This window comes from Sturnus vulgaris, chromosome 15 (assembly GCF_052056855.1).
Source record: "Sturnus vulgaris isolate bStuVul1 chromosome 15, bStuVul1.hap1, whole genome shotgun sequence".
Classification (NCBI taxonomy): domain Eukaryota; kingdom Metazoa; phylum Chordata; class Aves; order Passeriformes; family Sturnidae; genus Sturnus; species Sturnus vulgaris.
Window position 1 is genome coordinate 5,698,191 of NC_142257.1, and position 10,958 is coordinate 5,709,148.

General features: G+C 45.8%; 1 protein-coding gene across 3 annotated transcripts in view; it reads right to left on the minus strand.

Annotated features, from left to right (window-relative positions):
* Nucleotides 1–960: 960 nt before the first annotated feature.
* Nucleotides 961–10,958, minus strand: part of GRIA1 (glutamate ionotropic receptor AMPA type subunit 1) — a 122,023-nt gene continuing 112,025 nt past the window's right edge. The window contains exons 15-16 of one of the 3 annotated variants that reach the window (XM_014876044.2): nucleotides 4,860–4,994; nucleotides 961–2,932 (exon numbers count right to left, since the gene is read on the minus strand). In XM_014876044.2, the coding sequence (XP_014731530.1) occupies nucleotides 2,744–2,932; nucleotides 4,860–4,994 (324 nt within the window). In that variant the 3' untranslated portion in view covers nucleotides 961–2,743. Of the gene's footprint in view, nucleotides 2,933–4,859; nucleotides 4,995–10,958 lie in introns of those variants that run through there. The other 2 variants (XM_014876045.2, XR_015806970.1) reach the window with 2 other exon arrangements.

Below are 10,958 nucleotides of genomic sequence, written 5' to 3' on the forward strand. Positions count from 1 at the left end.
AGAAAAACCAAAAGAGAGGTAAAACAAATATAGCTGTTAAATAAAAGATCCAGGTACCAAAGAGCAAAATTTAATGAAAGCCAAAACTGTTAAATATGGAATCCTGTTGAGAAAAAATGTCAATGTCTTTAAGAGTTTTACCATTACTCTATTTTTAAGAAAAGTGTAGTAAAAATACATATTACAAGTTTACATTTTCCACGCTTTTGTCCTATTCGTTTTTTTTTTTTTTTTTTGCAACCCCTCTACTGATCAACAGCCTTTGACAGCTGCATCTCACATCTTCATATCACAGGTGGCCAGTCCTAGCAGTGCTGCTGCTCACGAGACTGCTGTGACCTGCTGCCAGGGGCTCCTGTTCCTGGAAGAGGATGGGGCACTGGTGGGTACCAGTAGCCTGTTCCACCACACTGGCCTGGAACATGACAAGAGCTGGGTCAGGAGACTCATCTGAGAGCTCTGCACATGGAAAAAGGAGCTTGTGCTGATAAGGATGCCTCCACTTGTGCTAGCGTTACACAGAACTGAAGTTAAAATTAAGAAAAGCAGGTTAAAAATAATGACAAACAACAGAAAGCACCCTGAAGTGGTGTTTGGAGTGGCTGATAACAGAATTCATGTTCAGCAATGAGAGATGAAGATCACAATGTTCCCAGTTTTGGAGAGAGGAAAACATTGGCACAAGACATGCTGTGCCCAGCCTTAGGACCTTGACTCCAACTTGCTGCTCTCCAAATTGTTGCATGACAAGTGGGTAAGTGGAGCAGATGATTCAGACCAGGCTGGTGTTACAGGTGGTAAATGTATTGCTCTGCACAGTCATACACTAATGGAAACTGGTATTCACACAGTTTCCAGCCTTACTTCCAATTCTCCTCATAGACCTGTGCCAGTCATTGCCTGCATCATTTTCTCTTCGCTTGCCTCCCTTCTTTTGTGGCTCCTTTCTTGCTATGTTGCAAAAAAAAAAAAAAAAAAAAAAAAAAAGAGAAGAGTAAAGAAAATGAGAAAAAGCAGCTCAGAATGCTCCAGTAGCAGCTCAGTCCCTGGACAGGTATTTGTTGGACTCTGAGAACCTTTGAACTTTATCTGCCATCAGTGCGATGGGACCAGGCCAAGTGGGCTCAGTGTGGCCCCTGCCCCACAGATCTTCTCCCTCACCAGGTGTTCCCCTGGGAATCCTTCACTTGAGAATGTCACACCCCTGAGGTGTCTCAGGCCCACCAGGGTGGGAAGCATTTGTCTGTCCATGCCAGAGATTCACAGAATGAACCTTTTGTGCAGTTCTGGAAAACCATTCTTGCCCCCCAGGCCTGTGGCTGGACACCCAGCTGCCTGTCCGGCACTGTGGGTTTCTGCAACACCGAGTTTGGGGTCAGCAGCCTGCTTTCCTGGCTTGTGGATGCTTGCCCCTCTCTAAGGGTACGAGTGGGAATCTGCTACGGTTGGCTTTGTACCCAGACAGGCCACAGCTTGATGGGGAGATTGAGTGTGACCAGCAGTGATGCTGCTGAATGTCATGGTCGCTTGAATTAAGCTCTTGTAGGATCTCCTCCTTGGTTTGCTTCAGCAGTTCCTTCCTGGAATCCATTCTGGCCAGCTACCTACAAAATGTCCCTGTGAGTGAGAAAAGAATGGCCATAGAGGGATTTGAGAGCAGGAGGGCAGGGGTGTCCCCGTTGCAGCCCCACGCTGTAGCACGTTGCGCTGGTTAATTGGCAGCTGTTAATTAGAGCTGGGTGTCTGGAGATGGCCTGTCCCCAGCCCGAGGTGGTTCCCTTATGTGACCACCAGAAAGGGAGCACACACAGAAGCTAAGCAATGAAGAAATGGTTCACAATTGCTTATTAGCCCCCAATGACCTGGGCAGGAGAGTCACATGTGAGGGGAATATCACATTTACTTTCCCCCTTCAGCAGCTGACCGTGATCTTAGACCGACCCTCTGCTCCAGTCTGCCACTCTCCACTCCAGGCACGTGATTTTCCTCTTCAACCACCACTCATCGTCTCTGGAAGAATTACTGCTTTGTCCTCACGCTACCTGGGGTTTCCAACTCACCCGTGACTTCACCCCTTGTAAAACAGCCTCATGTTTTTGTTCAGGTTTCTTCCTGCATCGAGTCCTTCCTGCTGCAGGGAGAGCCGGGGGCAGCTCTGTCTGCCTCGCTGACACAGCCCAGTTCACCACAGAGCAGCCAAGGCAGAATCACCATGGACAAAAGAGGGCAATGCTGATGCCCTGCACCGAGTTCAACTTGCCACACATGGGTTTTTCTTTTCTTGCTGTTAGTAGCTCAGACATTGTGGTTTGCATCCCAGACTAAACCAGATTGAAGGACTGAGCAGGGAAGGGGGAAGGGCTGATGTTACCCTGACACCACAGGAATTAGTAAGAAAAAATATATATATTGCACACACTAAGACTTATTAACAACCAAGTTAAAACAAAATGGCATAGTCCTCATTAGTGTTCCAGTGGTTCTTTGATCAGGGATGGTTCACGAGTCTGTAAAATCCCATTACACTCTCCTTATTGCAGTACAGACCTGTTTCTGTTCTCCTGCCAGTGGATCTGTTTGCAAATAAAAAGGGAAATTGATTTGATTTCCTTGAGAAGATCCATCCAATTGTCCCTTCTGTCATCATCTTTTGTCTTGTTGGTGTTGGGTATGTTTTTTTGGCTCTGGAGGGGTGGAGCTGGGCTGCCCCTGCTCTCACCCAGGCAATGGGTCAAAAGGCCAATTATAATCCCGTAGCTCCCAGGGACATGCCAGTGCTGTGGCTCATGCATGGGATCGTCTGCATGGATTTGGGGAAATCGTGGCTGACCACACGTCCATTTTCTCCACTGCCTCCTGCTGCAGCCGGCCTGGGAAGGGTTGATGTCCGTATGGCTTCGTTGATTGATTGCTGTGGGATTAAACAAAAACCCTTTTTAGGAAAGACGGGGGGGTCTCCCCCTGTCCTTTGCAATGTTGGAGAATTTACAATATTAACCAGTGTTGTCTTTCTCTTACTGTTCTCCCCTTCCTTGTCTCCATTCAGACTCTCACTTTTTGCATGTCCCCACTGCATCTGCTCTGTTCATTCACACCTCTTCTACATGCAAAATTAAATGTTTCAGCAGTATTTTGGGGTATAAAGCATCAGTGCCATATGCCAAAAACCTCTTCGAACTCTACAACATAAGAACAGTCATCCTGGATCTGAGCAGAGTATTTTACACACTTCCCCCATAGAGATGCTATTGCTACTCCAGGACTGTTATGCACGGTGGGCTCTGACTCACTGCAAACATATGTTTAACTTTCCTCATGTGAGAACTTGAGCATGTGCCTATGTTTTTGTCTACAGTGATGACTGAGGTAACTAGGAAATGCAAGCCTAATTCAGGAAACCAAATTTCATCTTCCTGTTCCAGATACATCCAAAACATTCACTTTCAGAGATCTAAGGAAACCATCTGCTTAGAACAATTCAACTGAAATATAAAGCAAATTTGGTTTCTTTGTATTCAAGCTATCTCCAAGGGCACCATTTCTGGACTGGGATATTCAGGTGAAGGACTATCCATAACAGATAAATCTGGAACAGCTATTGAGCTATTGCATTCTGACACATTTTTGCAGTGCATTTGTGCCTTACCTAACTTTACAGTGGGCACAAATTATAATCTAATCTTGGTAGTTCCATAGACACTATTTGCTCATATTATTTTGTCCCTGTGCTCAAGGTAGCTCTCATTGCCTGTGGAATTTCCTGAACCTCAATGGGAAAAGAGCTGTAACACATTTTCAGCGCATTAGAAACGGTATTATTGCTGACAAAACATTGAGTGTGCTGTGAAATGGTGACATAAACCCCAAGGAAGCAGTTGCTTATTTTCCTTTTGATTCTGGGTGAGTTTCAGTGAAATAAAAACCTATTTGGAATTTTGAAACTCACTGCCTACTTCATATGCCCATAACAAATTCCATGTTCATGGGAGACGTCAAGATGAGGAAGACAAGGGAGGTGTCACATATCCCACTGCCTCCTTGAACACCATGGTATCTCTGTAAGGGATTGCCAAGATAGACTTGCTCCACAGATGCTGCATTAAATGTCTGTCTCCAAGGCTCTCAAATCTAATCCACTCTTGACACAACACTCAGAAATTCAGGCACACCAGAATTTAGGGCTGAAACAGATCTCCTGGGCTGTAGGAAATTTGCTTCTGCAAGACCATGACAGGGTGGAATTAGAAAAAAACAACATTACAGGAGACATTGGAGAGCAATTTCTCTCAAAGAGGGCCCATAATTCTGTAATTTGGAGGCTCATATCATCCATTCCAGGGCAACAATGCTCTGAGCATGTATTGGTGTTGTCAGCCTGGAAATGGTGCCAGCAGGGTGCCAGGAAAGGGAACAACAGGATGTGAATCATTACTGCTCTCCCCCAGTTTTATCTTGCTGTTGAGAGCCTGGGTTTGGGGATTTTTCCATATTGCAGCAAAGGCTGTATCACACCAGCCCCAGCACACTTCATCCGTGCTGCACACACATTGCCTTCATTAATTTTAAGGAATTTCAATGTGTTTCTGTTGCTGCTTGTGCAGTGGTTTTGCTCCATGTCTGGATTTTGAATTTACATTCTGCCACATGTCTGATCTTGCATCAGCTCCCCATGACAGCCCACTTGACCCTCTTTCAGCTTCCTCAGATGGCCCTGTTCCTTTCTAGCAAGCTGAGTGACACGGTCACTTCATTATCCCTATGTCTTGGCTTTCCACCCAAGATCTGGGCTGCATCCGTCTCTGCAGGCAGCTCTGGAGGAGCAGAGAGAAGGTGTGAAAGGCCGTGGAACGGGTTGCCACCTTCATCCGCTTTGATTCACTTCTGGACTTGTAACAAAACTCGATTAAGGCAACCAGCATGGCGAGTCCGAGCCCACCGATGAGGATATAGAAAACCCCCGCCACATTGCTGAGACTCAGCGCGCTCGTCTTGTCCTGCAACAAAGAGAAGGGAGGGAAAGGAGGGCACACAGGAAAGGAGAACAACAGAATTAGTATGGAATTGCCCTGGGAAGGATGCTGCACAATATAGCAGTACTGGCATTACATCATCTTCCTCTTTAAATGAACAAGTGACATTTCTAAGAGCATTTTTAAATTTTTAATTCAGTGTCTAGTAAATCTAACGTTTCCCTCACACAAACAAATAAACATTTCCTCAGCAATGTGACTCTTGGTAAAGGTTTGGGATCTCTGTTTTTCAATCAAAACTTAAATGCTTGTTTTATCCAAAATGTCTAGTTTGAATTATTGATTAAAGGAGGAAAAAAATTTGAATTTTTTCCTCCTCTGTGACATTTGCTTGTCCCTGATGTCTCGCCTGAAATAACCTGTTCTCTTGGAAATGCTCATTCCTTCATTCCTAGATTGTTTCCCCCGCAAATTCTGTTGCTGAGCAACACATTGAAGTAGATGGGCTTTTTTTCTTCTTTTTTCTTTTCCTTTTCAGTTCTGGGGTTGAGGTGACACCTGAGCTGTCCTCAGAAACTCATTTGATTCCTATGTAATAAGGCAGTTATTTCATATGCAATCAAGACCAACTGATGCATGTCTAAGCTAATTATTTGGTTGGCAATAAATAGGGCTATTAATGAGCCGCAACTTTTAGTCAGCAGCTACATTCTGATTTTACAATTGCCTAATGAATTGTCACGGCTCTCTGGGGAAGAGACAATGCTCAGAAAGACTCATTTCACTGCGAGGGAAACCAAGTTCCCACATCTAATCCTGATGTCACCCCCTGCAGTTTTCAAAACCTTCTCCTCTATGATGACCAGGTTGAGTTGGGGTCTCAGGATAATCTGGGCAGCAACAGGATCCCAAATGTGGCTCAGTTCCTTGTGCAAGGCTCCTGTTTCTAGGACAGGCTTTCTCTACAGTGAACCAACAGAGTGCCCTGCTCCATGCTTGCTGCTTCTCTGCATTTTGACTCAATACCTGTTTGACAGTAGAGATTCCCCAGGGCCAGCCCAACAGCTCAGTGCAAATCTGTTGGGGCCACCAGAGTCTGAGCAGCATTGACAGCTCTGCTCTGTGGACGTGGGAGGAAAATTGCATGTGGCTCATTGGAGATGTAGCCACACAGTTAAGGGATTACATGGGTGTCTGCAGAAGGGAATGCAGCTGGTAATGAAGCCTCTGCACAGCTCTTGCTGTTCTCTGCTACTCCATGGACACGTGGGCTGGTGGGTGGCACAGCCTGTTCCTTGCCCTTGTAGGACAGTTGATTCACTTGCTTTTCTTGGCAGGTTTTACAAGAAGAAACCCACAGTTTTTGAGAAGGGAGGGGATTCAGGAAGCATGAAAGGATATTGGGGTGACGTCGAGAGGGTTCGAACTGGAACATCAACATGGGCATGGAAGGTTTCAGTGTAGGTTTCAGTGTAGGGCAGTCTGCCTGACACTGGTGCAGTCTTTCAGGCAAGTATGTTTTGCAAAGGATTCTGTCTTTTTCTGTATTAGGGTCTGATAGCAAAAAAAGTCAACCCTCAAGGCATGAAAACATCTCAACTTTCACAATTAAAAAAACTTTCAGTAACAGAAAAGAATGTTTTGGGTTTTTTTTAATTAGAAGAAAAGTGCATTCCAATCAAGAATACTAAAAAGATGTTTTTTCTTCTATTTCTCCTTCATCTGACCTGCTGCCCATGCAAGCTGCAAAACTTCTTCTGAGCTGGGGCTCCCACTGTGGGCTCTGCTGCCATGGGGAGCAACTTTCCATCCTCAAACCTCTGCTGAGAGATGCAAAGGTTATTATGGGGCCATCCCGCTGAGTTTCAGTTGCTGGAAAAAACTCCACAAGTGACGTCATTTTCTGTGCTTTGCTGATTGATCACGTTGACAAGGGACTTGTCCATGGTCACCATGTGCTGGTGGAAAAGTTGGGTTTCTCCCTTGTATAACCTTCATGCACTGGTCAGGTTGTAATCTTGATGCTTCCTGTGTGCTCTCTGTAATGAGAGATTTCTGCAAATCTCCTCTTAATTTCTGCAGTTTTAATATTCGAAAGGTTATTTCTCTGGTCTTTTCTAATCTGCCTTCATGCAGTTTTCCCCCCAGGCTTGACTATATATTTGTTCAGTCATCTTCCCTCTGCAGATTGCTGGGTGTACTTTTGAGAATCAACTGGGAAATGCTGGGAGTTTTTTAGTGGAGATATAGGGAAGCAGAACAATTGCTCTGAGGAGACTGTGTTACAACATATTAGTTACTTTGTCCTTTAAGATTCAGTCTGAAGGAGCTGCTCCAGCTTTAGGGAGGGATAAACACACTAAAAGGGGGCTGCCCTTCTCAGCATCCTAATCTTTTAGCCTGGCTTCTTAATGAAGTGTGGCTGATTAGCACACACTGTCTGCTAGAGGGAAGAATGGAGACAGGGGTGCAGGTGGAGCAGCCTGTTAATCTGTGTATTGCTAATAATTGTCAGCCTATACTTTCACCTTGATTTAACAGAAGGGTGGAAATCTCCACAGTATCAGGAACATCCAAGCTTTGTGCAAAAGGATGACACTGTAGACAAGAGAAAACCTATTGATGTTTTCCTTCAAATAAATGGATCAGTGCAATCATATAATAATCTTTGACTTGCAGCCACAGATCCTTAGGAAATCTGCCTTCCTTGGCTCTGTTGGGCATGGGAATACACAGATTTCAGGGTTTATTTGCCACGATATTTATTTCCACCCCCAGTTTGGGTTTCATGGTCCAATGAGGCACCTCCTCAGCTGGCTGCAGTGGCAGAGCAGTCTAGCAACCAGGAAAGGCTGCTGGTTCTTAATTCCCATGTTCCTCCTCATGCCAGCAGTGAAACAACCACTTAGAGAGAAGAGATGACCCAGAGCAGTTTCCTGAACAATCACTACAACTCATTTCGAGGCTGTTATGTTTTTCTTGCATTTACTTTGCACTAGCATTATTATTGTTATTGTTATTGTTATTACTCTTATTACTGCTCTTCCTATTATTACTGTGACAATATGGGTGAACTGAACGTTGTTTTATCCAGAAGGCAAAGGAAAGCATTGAGAGGCACAGTGGTGGGCAAAAATCCAGGGAGGGAAAAAGCAGCATGAGTTTCACTTCTGCTCCCCTTGTAAGGTTTCTCCCAAGGAGCCAAAGGCAGATTCCTGAGGCACTGAGGAATGCTGAACTGCAGGAGCACTGCTGATGGCACAGCCTGCTACCACAAGCAGGCTGAGAAGTGGCACTGCTCCTGTGGTGATGCTTGACTTCTTGCTCATCCTCCTTTTAATATCCTTTTTCTTCCTTCCCTCTCCCAGCAGGACATGCAGAAATGTTCTTTGGGCAGGAGTGACATCTCGTTGCTCCCATCAGCAGCAGGACCTGACACACACGAAGGGTCAAAAGCCCTGAGTGCCCCACTGAGGCTCTGCCTGCTGTTTCCATGCATGATCCTGCCCCAGTAATGCTCATAAAAACAAAAAGTCCCACATTATTCTATCTGCTTGAGAGGACACTCCCCTCCTCCCTGCTCAGCTCTGTGACACCAGATGCTCTCCTGCAGAGCTGCCCATCACTGAACCAGCTTGTTAGTGGGAGTGTAAATGTCACTGCTCATCTCCTGCAGCAGCAGAGCCCTGACGTGGGGGGAAGATTGGCAGGTGAAAAGAGAAAGAAAAACCCATCTTCCCAAAAGAAAAACCCATCTTCCCAGCCTTGTTGCTGCAGCAACCAGGCACCTTCCCGTCTGTTACTCTCACACGTGTCACCATGTCCATCATCCCCTTTGTCATGATTTAATCCTCATTGGCTGATGGCCATTAGGGCCAAATTTGCCCAGTTTCCCAGCAGGGCTGGTCCCTTCTGTCTCCCAGTGTGAGCAGAGCCCATTGGCAGCACAGGGTGATGGCACCTTGAGCTGTTGCAGTGTCCAGAAGATGAACTGTCCATAGAGCAGGTGGCAGCTCCAGAAGCTGAGTTTTTACCCGAAAAGTTGGGCAGACTTTAGTGGGGTAAGGCCTGAAGCTCAGCAGTGAAGGACATAGCACTGGCCATTGTCTCAGAGTGCTGCCAGGGATGTGCAGGAGCTCATGGATGGCTGGAGACGGGGCTGCTCAGCACAAGACACCTTTGATTTGAAAACCTGCCAATTTCCTGCAAAGCTAGGGCAAGGCACTAGCAGGATTTATTAGTTGGTTTTTTTTTGTTTGTTTTTTTGTTTTTTTTAAACAAATAAAATTCGTGCACTGGAGAAGAGGATTGGGGATTACGTGTCTTTGATAAAGGTTCTTTTTAATTGTATGACACACCTGGGTGTCCCTGAAAGCAGCTTGCAACCTGCCATCCTGGTCTAGGAAAATACTTCCTTTCTCTCAATGCCTTGCAAAAGCCCTAGGAATCACATCCATCTGCCACAAAATTTAGAGTCTACCCTGTCATAACATTTCAACAACACAAGGCATCCCTTGCAAGCCCATTTCATAGCCTGCAAAAAGTCCATCCTGTCCTTGCTTGCAAAATCAGGTCCTTCTAGGGAAGTGCCTGTTACAGTGTCTGTCTCTCTCCTGCCAAGGAAAGCTGGGAGACAGGACCAGGAATTGGTGGATGTTTCCTAGCTATGTGCAGTGCTGGAGATGAGTGTGTATGGAAAAACCCTGGGGCTGGGTGAAGGGGTGGCTGCTGCAGGTTCACAGTGGGGACAAGAGCATCAGGGACACTGCTGCCCAGTGCAGGACACTGCCTGGGATGTCCCACTGTCTGCCAGTGCAGCTGGGGCCAGGGATTGAATGTCTAGCACCTTGTGGGATGCCATGACATATCAAAATATTCAGCAAAGCAGGAGTTTTTGCCTCTGAAGTTTGAGTTCAGATCCACTAATGTATCTCCTGTTTCTTTACACGAATTTCTCTGGATAAAAATCTTGGTGGGCAATAGATAGGTAAATAGATTAAAACCAGGATGCACCGAAATCAGTATAGGCGTGGAACATCATCTGAGACCAACGAAAATAAGCCTGGGAAACACCAGAAATTTTGCTAAGCTCTGGCTAAAAACCTTGGGCACAAACCTTACATCCAGCTAGGCCCTCACCCCTCTTCCTAAAATCCTCCAACTGCAAACTAAGCTAAGCTCAACAGTAGACTGAAATGGGAAGGTTTTAGCATGCCTGTATGAGGAAAAATGTGAAATAGCCTCCAACCTCTCCAGTTAGCTCTGGACCTTGACTGTTGAGGAAAGGTGAGTGTTCCAGCCTGTACTGGAGGGATCTGTGCCCACCATGGGCAGGATGGGGGAAGCTGGGCTGGTGCTCAGCCCTGCCTGCCCTGCCTCATCCCTGGACCATGGGCACCATGGAAAAAGGAGGGGGATGCTCATGCAGCAGCTGGGCAGCTCAGCTTGTTTGAAGTAGGTGCAAAAGAGCCCAAGAGACAAAAATGGATAAAACTTGGGTGGGCAATAGGTGGGCACATTTCCTGGCTGCAGTTGTGAGAACTGTGAGCAATGCAATTTCTTGGTCTTTCTGTAGGTGGGAGAGGTGATGTTTATGTTGATTTCTCTGACGTTTCATGTCACACTTCTGTTGCAGACACGGTGCAGACGCTGAGCAAGGACTGGAGATGAGATCCTTTTGTGTAACAGCCAGGACTCTTCACTGTGATCTTCCACTCCCAGAAAAAGCTTAAGGTTTAAGGTTTGTGCCTACTGATTTCATACGTGGAGTTTCAAGCAGCTCTCATGACTTTAGGATCCAATCTCATTTATTCACGTGATTCACATGTGTGTGATTGTGTTTTCCAAGGACATGTAAATAACATGTGATCAACATTGAGGTCCTATGATCCACATAAACCCATGTGTCCCCAAACTTTCTCTTTCTGTCCCTATTGGTTACCCTATTGTGTGGAACGAAGGGTACTACTTCTTCTTTGTATTTTTTCC